The sequence below is a fragment of the Eubalaena glacialis genome, chromosome 1 (assembly GCF_028564815.1).
Source record: "Eubalaena glacialis isolate mEubGla1 chromosome 1, mEubGla1.1.hap2.+ XY, whole genome shotgun sequence".
In the NCBI taxonomy this organism is placed as follows: domain Eukaryota; kingdom Metazoa; phylum Chordata; class Mammalia; order Artiodactyla; family Balaenidae; genus Eubalaena; species Eubalaena glacialis.
Window position 1 is genome coordinate 180,504,815 of NC_083716.1, and position 21,670 is coordinate 180,526,484.

At 40.5% G+C, this 21,670-nt stretch overlaps 1 protein-coding gene across 4 annotated transcripts in view; it reads left to right on the forward strand.

The window, feature by feature from the left end:
* Positions 1-21,670, forward strand: part of MAP3K20 (mitogen-activated protein kinase kinase kinase 20) — a 163,127-nt gene that overhangs the window by 115,751 nt on the left and 25,706 nt on the right. For 3 of the 4 annotated variants that reach the window (XM_061202067.1, XM_061202057.1, XM_061202075.1), the window contains exons 11-12: positions 1,105-1,240; positions 4,845-5,589. In XM_061202067.1, the coding sequence (XP_061058050.1) occupies positions 1,105-1,240; positions 4,845-5,228 (520 nt within the window). In that variant the 3' untranslated portion in view covers positions 5,229-5,589. Of the gene's footprint in view, positions 1-1,104; positions 1,241-4,844; positions 5,590-14,730; positions 14,776-16,573; positions 16,605-16,701; positions 16,842-20,698; positions 20,762-21,670 lie in introns of those variants that run through there. The other variant, XM_061202086.1, reaches the window with a different exon arrangement.

Consider the following 21,670-nt stretch of genomic DNA (forward strand, 5'->3'; position numbering starts at 1 on the left):
GGGTCCTAGGAATCTATGTTTTGTTGTATGTTTTGCCCAGGTAATTATTAGGATCAGGCAAGTTGTGGAGCCCTGATAGAAGATAACTACCACCCCGTACAACTGAGGAGACTGAGTCAAGTTAATCAGTCAGTTACTTGAGCTACTCAGCGAATAGGCTAAGGTGAACTTACTAGTGGTGTGACAGTGATCATCTAACTGGAGTGTCATTTTCCCATCTCTCTCTTTGTGAGATTAGTACCTGTTTCTTGGGGCTGTAATGAGAATAAGATGAGATAATATATAATAAAGCCAGATGACCGTAAGCATTTTTTTTTTGGCTGCACCATGCAGCTTGTGGAATCTTAGTTCCCCGACCAGGGATCAAACCTGGGTCCACGGCAGTGAACGCCCAAGTCTTTTTTCTTTTTTTTTTTTAATAAATTTATTCTTATTTACTTATTTATTTTTGGCTGCGTTGGGTCTTCGTTGCTGTGCACGGGTTTTCTCTAGTTGCGGCGAGCGGGGGCTATTCTTCGTTGCGGTGCGCGGGCTTCTCATTGCGGTGGCTTCTCTTGTGGCGGAGCACAGGCTCTAGGCGTGCAGGCTTCGGTAGTTGTGACATGTAGGCTTCAGTAGTTGTGGCTCATGGGCTCTAGAGCGCAGGCTCAGTAGTTGTGGTGCACGGGCTTAGTTGCTCCACAGCATGTGGGATCTTCCCGGACCAGGGCTCGAACCCGTGTCCCCTGCATTGGCAGGTGGATTCTTAACCACTGCGCCACCAGGGAAGTCCCAAAAGCCCAAGTCTTAACCACTGGACTGCCAGGGAATTCCTGACCATAAGCATTTATTAAATGGCTAAACCAAGACACCAGCTCCATAGCTCAGGCCCCACCCAGTGGTTCTTCACTGCTTTGAGAAAGTATTCTGAGCTTACGTTTCCAAGCTAGAAACTACCTGTTGATTTTGAAGGCTATGAAAGATTTCCTATTCTCTGCTCATTTACTGTTTGGTTTCAAAGCACAGGTTTAGCCTTTTCCTTTGATTAAGCATTGTGATGGACCCCTCAGCATGTAACCCCTCTTCAGCAAAGTTGAGACTTAAACCAGTTATATCCCTGTGCAGGTGTGAAATTGAAGCAACTCTTGAGAGGCTGAAGAAACTAGAACGTGACCTCAGCTTTAAGGAGCAGGAGCTCAAAGAACGAGAAAGACGGCTGAAGATGTGGGAGCAAAAGCTCACGGAACAGTCCAACACCCCGGTGAGTGCTCCCTGCAGGGTTCACCGATCCCGCGCTCAGGAGACTGGCTGAGCATGGCAGCATGGCACTCCTCCCCCCTCCCCTGCTGCCTCCTCACTTCCTGCCTCGTGCCTCTACATTAAAGGGTCCACATTTATACCGCAGTAGCGCTCCTATCTCTTTTCAATTAACAAAATGCCAGAAATTTAGAAGGAAAGCTTAGCCTATTTCTGGCTCTTTCTCTGAGAACTGTTATTCTGTCAGTGTGTTTGTATATTAGAATTACAAAAATAAAATTCAGTGCATTTTCACACCATCTGCTAGATCCCCAGAGCCTGTTGCCTCAAGGCTGATTAACTCTTTATTTAGAGTCCATCGGTAATTAATAAATGTTATACCAAGGCAGCTAGCTGTCTGAGAAAGTCGTTGATGTGTCAGAACTTAACCGAGTTTTCCTTCTAAAAGAGAGCTAACTTAATGACCTATAAATGACGAGAATTAATATTCCTTGCTCAATTTAGGGTCACAATCATGGGCAGCAAAAGATCGGAAAAAGACTTCTCTCAGGACAAGCTTCCAGTATTTACTCCACCAAAAAATATCTTGGTTTTTTTCCAAGTCTTGTATTTGGACTAAGATAAAAATTCTTTGTAAGGACTTTGCTATTTATATACTTACCATGAACTTTTATGTTAACATGATATATTAAAGTCTAGTCAAATTTCAGCATTCTTCCCTATTTTAAATAATTTATTATTTTAGGAATTAAGTATAAATTTATCATTGACTTTTCCAGGGTTTTTAATGGGCAATATATGTCCACTGTAAGATCACAAGTAATAATAAGATTAAAAGTACACTTGTTATGTACTTTAAATTCATTTTTGATAGTTGCTATGGTGATTATACCAAAAAAAATTCTTAAATGCCCTTCACTTTGTGATCTTCAAAAAACTTTCCTATTTTTAAAAGTCTTAATCTCCATTTAGCAACCAATGCCCAACTGCAAAGTATTTTCCAGTGTCTAAAGAATAAAATAGTTTGCCTCCTTTTCCAATTTATGTGGAGAAATAACCTGATTTCCAAAAAAGGAAAATACAGTGAAGTTAAATGTTTATTATCAGATTTAACTTTTTCAGAAATGACTTTGGTTATCCAGGGAATCCCAAAGCAGGAACTGAATTGCTATGCATAAGACTGTCATGGGACATTAAAACGGTACCACATCTTACAAGTTCAGTGAATTTTAACTTGGCTCTCAAGAAAGAAGTTAAGGAAAGTTTCCTGTTCTGGTTGAATTGGTACCAACAGGCAGACTCAGAAAGCGTTACCTTAAGGATCTTCAAGGGAACACTACTTCTCCCAGAGCTGATGAGAGGCAAAAACATGACCATCTTCTGAAGTCTGAGAGTTGTGGGGATTTTTTAAGTACATTGAAATCTTAAGCTATAAAGCACTGCATGGCTTGACTCTTTCTAAATGTAGCATTTTAAGAAAAAACTTTAAAGGACCCATTAAAGTATGCTTTAGAACCTTTCTTTAGTTTACTGGCATTAGTTTTGCTAAGAAATTATGGGCTGCCTTGCACACATTATTGCTATTAGTAACGCAGTTGTATAATAAATGATGAAAAACTCTGAGTGCACAGTAGGTCGTATGCTTGCGTTTTAAATGCAGAAAACTTTCTGTAAAGGAGCTGCTCTGAAGGCTACCATCTAACAATGGATAGCATGCAGCACGATCTCAATGAGATTTTCTTCCTTTTTTTTTTACTTATGAAGGCTAAGTTTTCTTTCTGTACAGTACTTGCTTTTAATGTCTCTTCTGCTTAGAGCCGGTATTTCTGAAGGAAAGGTTTGTGCTCAGGTATTTTATAAGTAGATATTTTCTTTTATCCTCACATCAGTTTCTAGTTGACTTTAAATGAGGTTTCTGAGAGACTGATAGAATAAACCTTTTTTAAAAGGAAGCGACTGGAGATTGAGGTTTTCTCTGTGTAGCCTCATCTTAATTATAAAAGTTTAATATTTAAGTAACGTCATAAAAAATTGTATTACTGCATTTATTTCAAGGAAGGACACTGCTTTCTTTCCTGAAATTAAAACATTAGTTAAAGATATTTGGGAAAAGAAAAAAAAAAAAAAAAAAAGATATTTGGGAAGGTGAATTTTCCATACACAAATATGAACAATGTTTATTTTTAATGATTGTTGTAGCTTGATGTAGAAATTTTACTTCTTTTAAAAATAATAGCTTATTTGAGAGGCATTTGTTGAGATCTTAACATAATGTGAGGAAAGACCTGTGAAATAATAAAATAGATAAACAGCAAAGAGATCCTAAGAGTATCTAACAATTGAAAACAAATTTGAGAGGCTGGGAAATTTGACTGCAAGGAAAGTAATAGCCTGTTTCCGGTGTTAAAGGATCTAAAACAATTTCTTTCGTCCATGTAACTTCTGCTTTTTAGTTGAATTATATGAAGTTCTGATTGAACTAATAACTGTAGGGGTCCTTTCCTAATGGAGTTAAGGTAGTTTTTTTTTTAAAAACTTGATTCCAACTTTAATTTAAAAATTAGGAAATTGGTCCTAAAAAGTACCTTTACATGCAGAATATGAAGGTCATCCCAGAGTTATATTATTTGTACTTTTTTACCCTTATTTAAACAGCATCAAAATATAAGCCTTAATTTGCTTCTTTCTCAAAGGAAGAGGCAGTAACACTTTCACATTCTAACAGTTTTACCCCTGAAAAGAACAACATTTATGGAAATAGGTTGGCTGTTTAAAATAATTATGTAAGATTGAAAATAAATGTCTGTATCCACTCTGAGAAGAATTCCTAGAAAAAAATTCTGCTAAAAGAAGGAAACTTGTAGAGAATAGAGACAAAGGTAACAATCTAAATTAATACTAGTTTCCTTACCTCCCAGTTTTCACATGTATTTACATACTTGTTTATAACTTTAATGTTAGAGACAATCTAGAATTTGTTTACAAGTGAATTATTTCATAAATTGGATAACAAGTATTATATCTGGCTGTAATAAATAATAAAGGGAGACAAGTGAATTCTAGACTGTTTATTAGTTTATAGATACTTAATCTAGCTAAAAAGGTAGCTAATGACCCAAATCTCCCAATTGACTGCTAAACTGTTTTTATGCTTCCTCTAAGCTTTTCTTCTTTGGTCCAAGGTTTCTTGTTTATTTTTTTTAATTCGAGATTTAATCTCTACTTAGTTTCTCTTTTAATATAATAGTTAACTAAATGTTTCCATATGAAAGTCAAATTGGGAAAAATTGAGAGAAATTCTAAAAACTACTTTGTCTTAAGGAAAATGAGGGCTTAAAACTTACAACTTCTTTCCTATTTGAAATTTGGCTTGCTGTGGTGCTTTGCAAACCTTTGGTTGTGATTTACTCTGTCATTTATAAATTATGGTAAACACGCTGGAGCCAAACCTGCCATTAAATAAATTCTCAAATAATCCCTTACATTCATTTATTTCACTAATCATTTACCTTCTGTGCAGCACCCACTAATTTTGTGGTATCTGTTTCCTTGATATAAATTGGTCCTAATTTCTCTTTTTACTTCTGTCCTTTCTTCCCTCATGATAGCTTCTCTTGCCTCTTGCTGCAAGAATGTCTGAGGAGTCTTACTTTGAATCTAAGACAGAGGAGTCAAACAGTGCAGAGATGTCATGTCAGATCACAGCAGCAAGTAACGGGGAGGGCCATGGCATGAACCAAAGTCTGCAGGCCATGATGCTGATGGGCTTTGGGGATATCTTCTCAATGAACAAAGCAGGAGCTGTGCTGCATTCTGGGATGCAGATAAACATGCAAGCCAAGCAGAATTCTTCCAAAACTACATCTAAGAGAAGGGGGAAGAAGGTCAACATGGCCCTGGGGTTCAGTGATTTTGACTTGTCAGAAGGTGATGATGATGGTGATGATGACGGTGATCAGGAGGATGATGACATGGATAACAATAGTGAATGAAAGCAGAGAGCAAAGTAATACAATTGAAAATGTCCGGGAAAACAAAAGAAACGTGTTATCTGAGTCTGTACAAAAACCAGTAAGGAGGTAGAAAACCAAGCACTACATTTTTAGGCCAATCACATTTATATGCCAGTCATTTCTTTACGATTTTACTTTTGATTTGTCTTTGCTTACAGAAAAGGGGGCAGGGGATTAAGCCAAAAAGGTCTATTCAATGAATCAGCAAATGTGGTGCCTGATTATAGAAACTTGTGATTCTATATGTAATATAGCATTTTTTAACTAATGACATTCTGGCTTTTTAAAAATGAATACATTATAGTTTGATTTGATTTGATTTATTCAGTTGCTTTAAAAAACTTACATTTTGAACAAGCACTCTCAACTCCTAATTCTTCTTTGACACTTGATTTTCTTGTAACATACTATGTTTTTTTCCCATATGGCTATACACCATACTGTCAGAAATAATTGATAGTGACTACAAAATCCAACATAAAAAAATTGAAATGAAAGGAGGTTGTAACAAATACTTCTCCAGAAATACCTAAGTACTGAGGATTTTTAATACTTAATAGCACAACTACTGAAAGTAAAACCCAAGAGATGTTTTCAGTAGTACGTTTCCAGGAGAAATACTCTAACTTGAAACCAACAACAGATGTTGTGGCACTTTCATACCAGTGCTCGCCCTAGAAGCTTCTTAACAACACACTGTCATCTAAGGCTTAGCTTATACTTTATACAAAGAGAAAGAGAGGGTAAGGGATCACACTTCCAGGCAGTGTGAGTGTTAATACGGGGGCAGGGGTGTATGCGTGTCTGTTTGTTTTCCAGAGGGGCATGAGAATCCTGGATTCTAAATACATGTAGAGATATTTTAAAGACGGAACTAAATATTATAAAAAGAATAGCAAAGATAAGCTGTCCTTACTTAGGCAAAAGTGCAGAATGAAGGGTCCTTTTTATAGCAGATCTAGCCTTCCAAATTTCTCTTTTTTTTTAACCCTGACTCAGCCGTGCTGGTGTTAAAGAGAAATAAATGTAGGTGCTGCTCTGAAAACTTAGCTAGCCAGAGAGATATTCTCAGAATGTTATCACAGAATTGTCAAAGCTTGTTTAAACTATAAAACACTTTATTAAAAAACGACAGAACATTTGTAGTTATGTACATACAGAAAGGCAAAAGAACAAAAAAGACTTTTTTTTTGAGTCTAAATTTGAAAGCAGTGCTGTTCATTTGACTATTAAACCAAAGTACTTTGGGTGGTTCTTTTTATGGAAGATTTTTTTTTTTTTAATTTTATTTTTGGCTGCATTGGGTCTTCATTGCTACGCACGGGCTTTCTCTAGTTGCGGCGAGTGGGGGCTACTCTTCGTTGCGGTGCACAGGCTTCTCATTGCATTGGCTTGTCTCATTGTGGAGCACGGGCTCTAGGCACGCGGGCTCAGTAGTTGTGGCTTGCGGGCTCTAGAGTGCAGGCTCAGTAGTTGTGGCACACGGGCTTAGTTGCTCCGCGGCATGTGGGATCTTCCTAGACCAGGGCTCAAACCTGTGTCCCCTGCATTAGCAGGTGGATTCTTAACCACTGCGCCACCAGGGAAGCCCATAGAAGATTTAAGAAAGGATATCATCATAGATATTATCTAATACTATTTCCAAGTATATTTGATCATAAAAAGCCTCCTGGAATTTGAAGAATGACATGCTTCCAATCCCCATTAAGGGTGGAAAAATACCACAAAATGATCAGTACTCTGTGCCAGCTTTATTTAGAGAAAAATTACTAATAAAATGTCTGGGTGTGAAATGTAGACCAGTCTGTATAGAATAGTGATAAACAGAAGGATCTGGAGTCAGATTGTGATTCAAAATCGCTGTGCAATCTTGGGCAAATTATTTAACTTGTATGTCTGCTCACCTTTAACTTGAGAATGGTAATAGTACTTACTTAAAGGATTATTGTGAGGATTAAATAAAATGATACATGTAAAGCATTTAACACAGTACCAGGAGAATGGTAAGTGGTCAGTTAATGTTAGCTACTGTTAACTATGCCAGTGAAAAGACACTGAAAAATAAGTGGTTTCCGTAACCTGGAAAATGAAACTATCAATTTCAAGTGATATTTGTTGAGTAGGATGAGATGAAAGTTAAAGTGAATAGCTTTCAGGAAAGATAAAGAGAACATCTTTAGAACATAAGCTGTACCAGCCCATCTACTCTGTCGCCCTTTGAAGACCATGCACATGGCAAGGTTTAGCTAGTCTGAGGTGTTTGCAGGCGTTGCTACCACCCACAGACCAGGCAAACACAGAAAGAAGAGGTAAACATTTCCCCTAGAAGATGGGTTCCCCACATACCCAATCTGATACACTTCCTATGTCTATGCAAACGTAGACACAGATACACACACACCGCAGTATATTGCTGGTCACAAACAGGTGCAAACATAAATAGGCATCCTGTCTGCACTCAGGCATGGAGGAGTCCTCCTTGATTCACGACGAGCCACTCAAGCAGAAGATCTTGGAGTGGAGCAGAGGGGGCAGAGGGGATGGTTTTCAGCTCTTGACTTCCCAGCATGCCCTGGGGCTCTGTGGCCATGTAACCTGAAGGAGACCCAGAGACCAGGTAGTTCACAGCCTGTCGTTGCACATCTTCCCAGGCCAAGGTACAGTCATCCATCCCACCAGTATTCACTGAGCCCCTCCTTTGCGCCCGGTACCGTTCTAGGGAACAGCTAGATGAAAATCTGCACTTGCGGAGCTTACAGGCTCGCAAGCGGAGATGGACAACAAATGGAACAAATGCATCATGTAGTAAACACTTGATAAGTGCACGCTGGGAAACGAAGCAGGGAAGGATGAGGCCCATAGGGGAGTGTTGTGGACTTTAAAGTGTGGTCAGGAAAGGCCTTACCCATAATGGAATCTCTGTGGGCTGATTCTGGGATCTGTGCACCTTAAGTGTAAGCCTTAAAAAAAGAGTGTAAGCCTTAAAAAAAAAAAAAAGAGTGTAAACCTTGCCTCTCATTTGAGAATAACCGGAAATAAATTTAGAACGTATGAAATGAATGGGATGGACATTTAAAAAAATTTACATTAAATAAAAATGTATAATAATAATTAGATCTATTATGATTATACATAAGGTTTTGGTGCATTAATAAAAGCAGCCAAATAAGGCCAAAAGAGAAAGGTAATAACCCAGACCTAGGTTTACCATCATTCAAGTAATATTTCTCTAATCTCTCAACTGCTGCCATTTTCCTCACAGAAATTCCAGAGATGGTCATAGCTCAATACCCTGCCATCAAGAAACTGCAGAGATTTTAGACACAGCAGAATTGATAACCTCAGTGATAAGCTTGAAATGTTCTAACCTAAAATTGGGCTATAGATAATTACTATATGGCACTGGCTATATTACTTTCTGTTCCAAATCAGTGTCTTTCTAGGGTTTTGAACATCCCTGAAATCTGAATCATATAAACAGAATCTTAAAGTGGTTTCACTTGATCTATGAAGATGATTTAGAAGACTTTAGACTCTATTATTAGCCTTATTAAGTTTAAAAAGAAATATTTATTAGCCATATGCAGAATTTCTAATGAAGATGTTAATTATACAGCTTTTAATTCACTTTTCAGATCAGTTTTTTTTGTTGTTGTTTTTGGTTTTGTTTTTTAACATCTTTATTGGAGTATAATTGCTTTACAATGGTGTGTTAGTTTCTGCTGTATAACAAAGTGAATCACTATACATATACATATATCTCCATATCCCCTCCCTCTTGCAGCTCCCTCCCACCCTCCCTATCCCACCCCTCTAGGTGGTCACAAAGCACCAAGCTGATCTCCCTGTGCTATGCGGCTGCTTCCCACTAGCTATCTGTTTTCCATTTGGTAGTGTATATATGTCCATGCCACTCTCTCACTTTGTTCCAGCTTATCCTTCCCCCTCCCTATGTCCTCAAGTCCGTTCTCTACGTCTGCGTCTTTATTCCTGTCCTGCCCCCAGGTTCTTCAGAACCATTTTTTTTTTTTTTAGATTCCATATATATGTGTTAGCATACAGTATTTGTTTTTCTCTTTCTGACTTATTTCACTCTGTATGACAGCCTCTAGGTCCATCCACCTCACTACAAATAACTCAATTTCGTTTCTTTTTATGGCTGAGTAATATTCCATTGTATATATGTGCCACATCTTCTTTATCCATTCTTCAGATCAGTTTTTAAAATGGCAAATTATTGGTGTTGGAATTATTTCCAAATACTTGACTTACAAAAATATACATTTATAAAGAGAAGAATTAAAGAAACAGAATATAAAATAGCTAATAACTAATAAGAACCTACTGTATAGCACAGGGAACTCTACTCAGTACTCTGTAAAGACCTATATGGGAAAAGAATCTAAAAAATGGAGTGGATATATGTATATGTATAACTGATTCACTTTGCTGTACAGCAGAAACTAACACAACATTGTAAATCAACTATATATACGCCCATAAAAATTAATTTAAAAAAAAAACAAATTTGAAGATTCACAATGAGAATTGAAACTCCAAATTGTGGTAATAATTATCAGAGCCATACAACTGAAAATATAACTACTCTTTCATCTTTTTTCCTTTCCTCATAAAGTGGATCATGTAGAATTTGATGACACCCTCTTACTGGTTCTCAGCCGAATGGTGTTTGGTGATGCTGGGGCATATATTTGGTTGTCTGGGAGCATATTTAGTGCTCAGTGCCCAAAATCCTATGTGCCAGTCCCACTCAATAAAAAAATTCCTTCCAAAATACCCATAGCATTGTCCTTTCCTCCACTGAGAAACTTAGCTAAACCTGGCAGTTTTAGAGTTCCATGTCTCATTTTTTTTTTCCCTAAACAGAATTACCCGAGTCAAAAGACGCATTTTCAGAATTACAGCTACTTACACAAGCTGAATTTTGTAGATTTGTGCCATTTATCTTAAATCCTCACTTGTGGAAATTGTTTCTTTCCCCTTCAGAATGCTGGTGGAAACTTTATGAAACAGCTAAATTTATCAGGGGAGAGGGGGACAAGGTGTCTCTCTCCTGTTACACTGATTCCACAATAAATAAAAAAGAAAAATATCACTGAAGTAGTTACAATTCTACAAAATAGCCAGGTTAACTTAAAAGGACCCGTTTCTTAACAGTCTTTTTTTTTTTTTTTTAAGCAAAATCACATTTTAATATTTTACACAAATAACTAATGGGAAGAGGTTGAAGGCACATAGCACACTTGTTTTTGATGCTCTGGAGATGTTGAGGGCTTGTTTTTAGCCGATGATTTTTTTTTTTTAACATCTTTATTGGAGTATAATTGCTTTACAGTGTTGTGTTAGTTTCTGCTGTATAACAAAGTGAATCAGCTATATGTATACATATATCCCCACATCCCCTCCCTCTTGCATCTGTCTCCCTCCCACCCTCCCTATCCCACCCCTCTAGGTGGACACAAAGCACCGAGCTAATCTCCCTGTGCTATGCGGCTGCTTCCCACTAGCTATCTATTTTACATTTGGTAGTGTATATATGTCCATGCCACTCTCTCACTTTGTTCCAGCTTATCCTTCCCCCTCCCTGTGTCCTCAAGTCCGTTCTCTACGTCTGCGTCTTTATTCCTGTCCTGCCCCCAGGTTCTTCAGAACCTTTTTTTTTTTTTTTTTTTTTTTAAGATTCCATATATATGTGTTAGCATACGGTATTTGTTTTTCTCTTTCTGACTTACTTCACTCTGTATGACAGACTCTAGGTCCATCCACCTCACTACAAATAACTCAATTTCGTTTCTTTTTATTAGCCAGTGATTTTTAATATGCAGTAGATTTGTTAGACTTTAACACCAGCTGGGGAATTCAAACTTGATCCCCATGAAAATCAAGGAATTGGGGTGGGGGAAGGTTTGGGAGAGATCTAAAATGATTTCTCATGGCAATACGATGTACACAACTTTGTTTTTCAGAGGTTTCATTGGAGTGGTAAGAATTTCATGAAAGATAATTTTAAAACTTACTCTGAGTTAAATCTTGATCCTTTTTTTTTGATACACTAGACTTGTTGCTGCCTTTTGAAACTAGCAGTCTGCTATACCGCATACATAATAAAGCATAATTTTTCTATAATCAGGTACCTTTTGCTGCTTTGGGGTAAGACTGTTTTCCTGTTTAGATGTTAAGCATTGCCAGAGAGAAGAATCTGTCCTGTTCTTTTGATTGTAACATAGCCTGATAGCTGTAGATGCAGCCTCTCTGATGAGAAATGAGCGTCTACCAGGACATCTGGAGGACTAGCTATGTTTCCTCAGACTCCAGCTTAGTTTGCACTCTATTGCCTGTGAGGAGCTTTCTGGCATGTGATTATTTACTTCAGAGCTAGAGTTTCAGGCACCTACATTAACTATTTTATATTGTGTGCAGAATAATAGATCTTTTAATGTCAGATACAATACACTGCACAAATTGCTTTTGCACTGTTTTAAAATTTTTGTACTAAATGATAGAAAATATTTATATTCTTGGAGTGTGAGCTTTGAATAGATGGCATTATCACCTTATTGGTTTTTTTTTTAACAAAACGTTTTTCTCAATTATTCTATCGCAATGTTATTCTGAGCAAGCCCTATGCCAAAATCTTGTATCATGTTTGTATGGAAGATTAAATTTTACTCTTGTGTGGTAAGACTACTCAGTTATTGACTTCAGCGTTGGAATTTGATATTCCAACACAAAGTCCACAATGTATTCAGAAATCCAAGTCGGTGTCATACATTTCATTTTGATGTGAACTTTGCTTTCCTTTGTTTTAAGACTCCATTTTGCAATAAACGTTTTGACAGTAAATCCCTTTGTTATGTGTTATTGTGTATATCAGAGCTTTGTTAGATTGGATTCCCAACATCCTTTGAAGGAATCATTATCGCATGCATGCCCATGAGTGTGAGCTTCTCTCCTGAAATCAGTTGGAGTGTAAATAATGAATTTGTAAAGTGATGGGGCAGTCACAAGGTGGATTTTTTTTTTTTAATCCCCAAAGAGAGACAGAAAAGCTTAGAACTCACCCTATAGCAGATACACTGATATGTTAACAAGGTACAGCAGACATAGAGGAAATAGGAAGCCACTCTGTGGCTGGAGATATTAACTCTTCTCCCCTGTTCTGCCAAATTCAAACCGTCTTGAAGCAGTGCCTGGCTCCAGCCTTCCTCTCACTAATCTTTGCAAGCAGCATGCAAGAATCCTGCCGGAGCAAGTCTCACACTGAATCCAGTGCCTTTCCCTTGGCGTCATCTTGGTGAGCCATCCTCAGAGCACAAGTGAACTCTTCTCCTCTCCTTCTGACATGAAAACCAAAGATGTTGGTTTTGATTAGTTGTTTCCTTTACAACCTTTATTCAAGAAATACGTATCAGTTTTGTTCAGCACAACATTTGGGAATTATATACAAATCAAAACATTCCATACACCCTCACTTCTTCTAAAAAAGCCAGCCTTGATGCAGCCTTAAACGTCTCTGTAAAGCAGTCTGTTGTTTCTTAAACTAATCAAACAAGTTCCTTATTTCACATTTGATTCTGCGATGGGAAAAGCGAATGACGTTTCTGCAGCTGTATCCAGCTGCCCCGTGAAGAAATAAAACTTGTCATGTATTTCCTTTGATCAAGTTCAGTTTTAGATCCTATTTCTCAAGTCACTTTCATTTCTGCATTATTAAAGCAGGTGAGTGCACGTGACTACAAACACCAGGTATTTCAGAGGAGGGAAGGGGCAGTCCTGTGGGAATCGGAGCACATGAGGGTAGCAGAGTACATATAGAGTGGTAGCGATTTATACCCTTGCAACTTTATCTGTACTTCTCAAACTCTATGCATTCAGATTTATTGTAACTAGTGGGTTTTTTAAATAATTCTGCCTGGCCCCCTAGAGTTGGCCGCAGTTCCCCTTTATCCTTGGACATGCGCACACTGTATCTGGAGCTCCGGTCGGGCAAACGTGCTGTGCCCATCCTTCCTTCCTGTCCCGCCTCCACCACTGCCAGTGTCTTGCCTTGTTGCTGCTCACCAGGAGTCACCTCTCTTCTAGCCCTGCTGTGCCAGCTCAAGCCACTATGCCTTCCATCCCCCATGTTAGTCTATGAAACCGTCCCTTTTCCGTGGTATAGCCATAGACATTGAACTCTATACCTAGAGAACTGGGTATAGCCATAGACATTGAACCCTATACCTATATTCTAGAGAATTTAGCATCATAGTAAATGCACCCTTCAGTTTTACTCATTCAACAAACTGTTCAACAAAAATTTACCAGGTATTGTGTGCCAGGCACTCTGCTGGGCACTGAGGAAACTAAAATGAAGGCGGCCTTGAACTCCCAAGGTATAATCCATACCTACTTTACCCCCCCTTAAATTAAAAGCTCCTTGAAGGCAGGGGCATGCCTTTCCTAGCAGGGTTTTGAGCGTGTGAATTTAAAATACCTGCAGATTAGAAGGATTAACTCACCCACCCTCTGATTTTTACACTAATGGTAAAAGTAACCAAATCCAACTTCTTTTTTTTCCAACTCACCCGCACAAAAAATACTATTTGTAACAGGGGTTGAAAGACACTTTGCCATGTTGCCTCATGAGCAATCCAACCATGTTGGCAAGTTAAGTTGGTTAAAACTAATGGCTATAGCAAACTAATTCAAGTCACAAGACACAGATTTTCTTCCCATTATGTAGGTATTTATTTAGTCTGTGGCCATGGAGCATATATTGAAGCGAGTAGCCCTTTGGCTCTGAAAATGGGCAGGCAGGAGTCCTCTTGCAAAGTTGTCGTTCATGTTTGTATACTTGCCAGGGAGGGAGGTTAGTTTAGTTTAGTTTTAGTTAGAGCAACTCTGCAACCTGGGTTCCTTAGGACGGCTCCAATTTTATGTGTCCTTCTAATATTTGGTTTTAAAAATATAGTGCAACTGAGACGTTTAGTTAAACACTTAGAAATTCCCCTCTAAAAATAAGCATGTAAGACATCTGGTTACCAAGTGGTTGCTTTGGAATTTTCATTAATGATCAAACGATCTTCGTGTTGACTGAGAATTCCGAAGAAGGCTCTGGTATCTGACAAACGTCAGAAATTCCTTGACTGCCAAGGCCTTCCCGTGGGAGGTAAAACTACTCTCAGTGTGCCAAGTACAAAGAGCGGAAAATCCCAGGATGTGCAGAGTCCCATTGTCACGGCTCACCAAGCACAATGAACTGTCACTGAGAGGTCGATTGGCTTCTGTGGGCAACATCTTTGGAACCCTGAGAAATTGATTAACGGTTGGGAAAACTGGTTTCCATTCAATGCCACCTGCAGGAGGAACCAAGCCAGAGCAGCAGCCCAGAGCTAAAATACTGAAAAGTGGGGATAAACCAAAAAGACAGTGATAATATTCCTTCTTTTTTTCCATTTCATTCATATTTCCCATGCAGCTGCTGCCTTCCTTTGAGATTGGTGCTTGGACAGAAGAGGACGTGGTAAGCGGCTTCTTTTAATGCCTCATTTAACCTGGGCAGGTAGTTCATAAATTTGTCCACAAGTTAAAAATACAGGGAGAGGGGTTTGGGCCTTAGGAAAGTGTTAAGTAGGAGAAGTTGACAAATTCCATGTCTTTCTATTTTTAATGCAGTAATGATTTAAAATAAGGCCTCAAGCAAAGCAAGTATCTCTTCAAATCTTACAAGAGGATTCCACCTCCCTATTTGCTCTGAAAGGTATTCCAGAATACAGTAATGAATACCAGTTAAAGGGAGGATCCAGGATACTAAATGAACATACTTGGAAAAAAATTGATCTTAAGTTTTCCCAAAAGACCAGGGATGGACTTGAGCCATGGTGGGGAAAGAACTGGTAAAGGCAGTGCCTTAGCCCTGTTCATTTTACCATCTTTACTCTGACCTTCCCAAGAAGGAATAGACCCGAGCTCCCAGACATTCTCTGAAGCGGGAGCCGGAGAAGCCCCATGTTTGGGGGAGGATGTGAACAGACTAGTTAAGTCCAAAGGAAATCCCACACCCTACAGTCTGGGTAGAGACCCTGGGGAACAATCCTGCTTAGCCTGTTACATCTCTGTATCTGTTTCCTTAAGTGAAAAACAGGTCCAAGAATTCTTGGTCAGAGACCTCAGGGGTTTATGCCTGTCCAGGTCCATTTTATAAGTTCAAGGTTTCATTAAATGAAAAAGGAAAAAAAAAGCTTGTATGCCAGCCTCAGCAGGCCCACACCCCAGGAAACAGACTAGGTACCCCAAAGTCAAACTCATTATTAGAAACTCTTGGGAAGGGCTCTGGAAGGTTTACCAGACTCAACTGGTTTCTGGGCCAGGGCACATCCTCCCAGCCCTTGGTCTTCTGGTGAAGTAATACTGCTTTCAGATAAGCTAATCTCTGTGGCTTCTGCAGGGGAAGTACGCTGGCACCAGTTGCCTCTATTTCCCATTCCCTGAGTCCTGGTGATTCTAACTTTCCTGCCAGCCCTGCTTAACAAGGACAGAGGACTTAGGCTCGCCTCTTCACAGGCCTGGATATAATCCCTTTATCCCCAGCTGCAAAGTTGGCCCTTCTCATTTGAGAAGAAATGTTTTAAAAGGCACTGAGTTCTAACAGCTATTTTTAGTCTTTGCTCTGAGGTTGAGTGGTTTTCAAACCATTTAAATAAAATTCCAGGGTCAAGGGCTCCCTAGAGAAGTGGTGGGCCTGGGTGTGGCCCCCCATTCTGTCTCCCTTCACCTGGATAGTGTGAGAGGCTACGGTAAACACATGCCAAGGGAAATACAAGGACTGAGGTTGCTGGGTCCAACCTCATTCTGTGTAGGAAGCTCCACACTTTAACTTGTCTTGGGCCACAAAGCTACTTCATGACCAGGCCTAGAACAGAGGACGCATTTTATCCATCTTTCTGTCCACTGCCGTGTGGTCCCTCTTACTCATACAATTCCTGGGTAAACCAGTGCCCTTCAACAACCCAGTGGACCACCGGCACATGAATGGAAAAAGCATTATAAGTAAGAACTTCTTGAAAGGCTTTTTAAATATCTTTCAAATACGGAGGAAAACCAATGGTCCTTCAACGGTCCAAGACCCCCAAAGGGAGGATGTCTCCAATTTGAAACCTTGAAGTTTTAAAACAGTAAAGAGAAAGTCTTCTGTTTTCCCTTTGTGGTTGAGCAAGAATTAAAGGTACTTTAATCCATTGAAAAACTATGTGTTTTACTGTTAAGTCTGGCCACTGACCATGAATGAATCTTCAAAACCATATGTGTCCTCTCTTCCACAGTGTTTTTGGGTTCAGCAGCTCGTCAGAAAAGGCAAGTGGAATAACTTACCTTCTTAATTCATGGAGTTAACTTTGCTTGGGATGTGATTGAGTCTAATTTTATTCTGTCTTCTAATCACTCCCTTCAGGTGACACTTCAGAGGAGATAAGCGTGTATGCGAACTTGTTTAAGGAAAACAACATTACAGGAAAGCGACTGCTGCTTCTCGAGGAAGAAGACTTGAAAGACATGGGCATCGTCTCCAAGGGGCATATCATCCATTTAAAGGTACCTCAGAAAGGGAGAACATTCAGTCAGCAAATCTTTATTGCGCTCCTACGGTGGGGCTGGTCGTGTGTCATGTTAGAGGCTGAGCTGGTGGTCACAGTGCGGAAATACTTCATACCAGCTGATCATTAGCTGCCGCCCCCATGGGACCCCTACTCCCTCTTCATAATCCCAGAACAAAGGCTTAATACCTGGTCCAGCAGAAGTCACATGGATACACCTGCACAGCACCCCCGTGCCCTCAGGAAGTCTCTAGTCTAGTGGAGAAGACAGTCATTAATCATGCAAAACTGGTAACATGGCAGCTGTAAGAAGTGCCACAAAGGAGAGCTGAGGTTGGGCTGAGGGAAGGCTCCTGTGCAGAAGTTCTGATGGAGCTGAGAGCTGAAGGGCCCGGAGGGGTAAGCGGGTGAAGGGTGTGGGGAGGGGGTGTTCTGACGGGAGGGTCTGCCTGTGGAGAGGCCTCAGTGTGGGAAGAAGCGTCGTGTGGCACTCGGGCCGTGTGCGCCTGCAGAGCTGCCAGCCCACCTGGCAATAGCAGGAGGCAACTTGCTTTGAGGCCAGAGAGGCTGGATATCCATTAGGGACCCCTAACGATGCCAGAACGTGTCCGTGGACTGAGTGAAGCCTGAGCCACCATGGCACCTAAAACCATGGGAATGTGTGTTCAGTCTGCAATCTGCCGAATTTTACCCAGAACAGACACCACCTTATGTGTATTCTTATCCCTCATTTTCTCAGGAAATCCTAACATTTCCCCCAGAACTTCAGTCTTGAAAGCTTTCTTTTCTTCTTAATAAATCTATTTATTTATTTATTTGGCTGCGTTGGGTCTTCGTTGCTGTGCACGGGCTTTCTCTAGTTGCGGCGAGCAGGGGCTACTCTTCCTTGCGGTGCGCGGGCTTCTCATTGCAGTGGCTTCTCTTGTTGTGGAGCACGGGCTCTAGGCACGTGGGCTTCAGTAGTTGTGGCACATGGGCTCAGTCGTTGTGGCGCACGGGCTTAGTTGCTCCGTGGCATGTGGGATCCTCCCGGACCAGGGCTCGAACCCGTGTCCCCTGCATTGGCAGGCGGATTCTTAACCACTGCGCCACCAGGGAAGTCCCTTGAACACTTTCAAAGGTAAACCTCTGTTTTTGTTGTTGTTGCTTTTTTGTAGTTTAGCAACCAGTTCTGTTTTTTTGTCTCTTTGTTTTGTTTTGCTTTTTAGTTACTCAAACCAAATAACACTTGCTGGCATCTGTGTGCACCTTGTTATTAATCAGAGGTCTGTTTCAAGAGAGACCTTGCAATGAAATCGAGTTTACTCCCCAAACCTCCTCAACCCCAGTGTGGGTAGATAGAAGGGTGAGCACAGGTTAGAAAGAAGACAAATAGAATAAAGAAGGAAATGTAGGGACTTCGCTGGTGGGTCCAGTGGGTAAGACTCCGCGCTCCCCATGCAGGGGGCCCGGGTTCGATTCCTGGTCGGGGAACTAGATCCCGAATGCATGCCGCCAACTATGAGTCCGCAGGACGCAACTAAGACCCGGCACGGCGAAAATAAATAGATAAATAAAATAAATAGTTTTTTTTTAAAAAGGGAAGGAAATGTAGAAAAAGCAACTTCTTATCCAAATCCACATCTTGACAAAGGCTCTACCAACTTGCCCACAACTTTTCCCTTTGCCTCAGTTGGAGCTACTGATACCAGGCTTTTTCAGGGAAATCCTCTCTGAGGTCCAAAGAGAACACATCCACTTCTGTCCTATGGGCCCTGGATCCACATAAGGAACATCCTTACAGCCCCTCAGCACCCTTTAGATGATGGCTTAGCCTTAACCTACCACCTGCTCCCTCTCACAAGATGGGCAGGAAACCTCATGCATAAACATACATCTTAAATGATGGTAAATAATTTAATCTCAACCTCCGGCTGTGGGCAAATCCATCCTGAAAAGCAACGCTGGCTTAGATGGGCTACGGTAGGAAAAATTCTTTTCTCTGGTACAGAGAAGTTTCAGGGTTCAAAGAGAGAGATTTGGTAAATCTTGTCCCATTTAGCAGATGCCAAAAAGATGCTCCCAACTCCCCTTCCCCTCTCCTGCCTTTGAAATAGGACTCGCGTTCCTTAAGGGGGAGTCAGGAGGAAAAGGGGTGTCAAGCTCCTCAACAGCCTCGGTGATTTAAATATTCCCAGACCCAGCCTAGGACAGTCTAAGTGCCCCTCTGTGCTGGTTGGTATCATTAGAGCAAGCAATGTCCAAACTTACTGATTATTGTTCAACAAATCCAGTGGATGCCTACCGATCACAGCCCTGGGCCTGTGAAGAAACAAAGAATCCTGCCCTTAAGGAATTTACATCCCAGAAAAGAGAGAAAACATGTATATACAACTTCTCTTAATTCAGAGTCTTGGCATTTGGGAGCGGAGTGTCTGTCCTGAGCTCCAAAGGATGGGCGTAGCCAGCATCTGCGGGAACCGGAGACTCCCTCCTGGAAGAGTCTGTGTGTGCACAGAAAGACAGTCAGTCCCTGGGGGGATGCGTCTCAAAAGTCAGGCGTGCGGGCCCTCCACCTCTGCCAAAGCCAGGGCCCTATTACAGTGGCCACCCCAGGGGTGGGCAGGGGTGGGGGGCTCGGCCCACAGCTGACACTCTCTTAAACTCAGCTGGGTCCTGGGTACTTCTGACAAATAAGCTTACATGAGAGGGAAAGAGTAAGGGGAAAGGGTCATGGAAACGGACCTTTCCATGGGAGGTCTGGGAGCATCCTGCATATACTCTCGGGGCAAAGAGGATAAAGAATCCTTCAAGCAAAAAATAAATTAATTAATTAATTAAAAAAAAAAAAAAGAATCCTTCAAGCTGGGCCATTCGGGATGGGACGCTGCAAGGGGACCTCCAGACTGGAAGAGCCCACCTGGTCCTTGTCACCGTTCTTCACACGCGCACACACACACCCATCCTGAGGGTGAGAAAGTGCCCTCCATTCTCTGCCGTCTCACTGAGGAAGGCAGGGCCTTGCTGTACACGAGTGAGTCTCTCAGCCTACAGATGGTAGATTATACAACTGCAAAGTGGACGGTCTGTCCGCCTGCCCTTTGCTACTTGGTTGTTCCTATCAGCCTGTCTTGGCTCCCTCCTCACCCAAGCCTGGAAGCCCTCTGTGGAGGAGCCTTGAAGAAGGAATAGAGCCTAACATCCAATAAGTGCTCATTATTGGATGATGTGTCAACAGCTTTCATTTCACTTTTTTAAAAATGCATCTAATTTTTCTTACACTGGTACTTTTTTACTCTCTATGTGATATGCTCAGTTCACAGAAAAGCTGGATTATACCTGATGAGTATAAACAAGAATCATAATTTAAATTGTCCTCCTTTCCTTTAAGAGTTCTTTGTCCTCCACCGGGGGAGGGAGCTTTGCACACAAACCCACAGAAAAGCCTTTTCAATGCAATAAACCCTTTAGTGAGATTTCAGCCCTAATGAGAGCCTCTGGTGATATATTCATGTTCTTTGTCGTTTTTCCCACAATTACTCGGGGTGACAACTGCATTCTGTACACTAGAATATTAACTTGTCACTACTATACTCTACCGGTATTTGAAGAACGGTTTTATTTATTTTTTACCCTGAGATTAAACATCTTTAAAATATCTTCCTGTTCCATTAAATAATTATAAACTACCTATAATACTTTGAACAACCAGGTTTATTCTCAATAGATGTTGGATATTAACATCCCCAAGGTATTTTGTGAACTACGTAAATAAAGAATGCCTTTATATGTGCACAATAATTTTAATCCTTTCTTGGCATTATCGGATCATTAATAAAGTCATGTGGGTTTCTTGTGTTTTTTTTTTTTTTACAGTCAGCCATTGAGAAGTTAACCCACGATTACCTAAACTTGTTTCACTTCCCACCACTAATTAAGGTAAGGAAGGTTTTTCTTACTGAGAATATGCTACTTTTATTGACATACGCACCAGCCATATCCACACCTAAATTTGCCAATGTCGGGAACCGTTGTTTGAAGTGAAATTTAATCATATCTGTCCAACAAAAGGCCCTTTGAGTGAAGCTGAGGATGTGCATAAATGGAGCAACCTTGTTCCCTGCAAGTTGAAATATTAACAATACGGTCATGATAAGAACAACACATGTCACCTTAGTGGCTAGGGGATATAAGCGCTAGCATTGTAGGTGGGGACCTCTGGCCTCCCACCTGGCTCGGGAGACCTTTGTCCGACATGGAAGCCGCTGAAGGAATTCACACGCTAAGCTCTGGATTACCACTTGCATTGAGGGGTAGGAGTTTTATTGTTTGATTAACATATTAGTATATTTAACATATTATTTTGAATATAGTCTAAAGATATATGGCATAGTTTGTTATAAGATTAGTAGATACTTGCAAACAATATACAGAACTCTTCTCATTCACTAACAACTCTGGTTTTCCATCTCTAAGCCCACGAAGGTTCATTTGTTCCTCTGCTTGGCCCTCTATCCACAGATGCTCTAGGAACTGCATAATTCTTCTTTGGGAATAGAATTTGGGAATTCTTTGTGTAAATATCTTGAGTGTTGTGAAACTCTCAAGGTGAAGTCTCTGTGCATCTCCAGGGACAAAGTGCATTTCTAGGGTAAAATTGCACAATGCAAGATGCATTGTGAAAAATGTAAGATGGTGACATTCAGTTTGTAGTGCATGAGACAAATCATTTGGCAAAGTTCTCAAAGGCTTAATATGTCATTTCTCTTGCTTTTAGTAATTGGAATTTGTAGTGTAATCCAAAATAACCAAAAATTAAGCAATAGATTAGAATGGAAAAACTAGTGC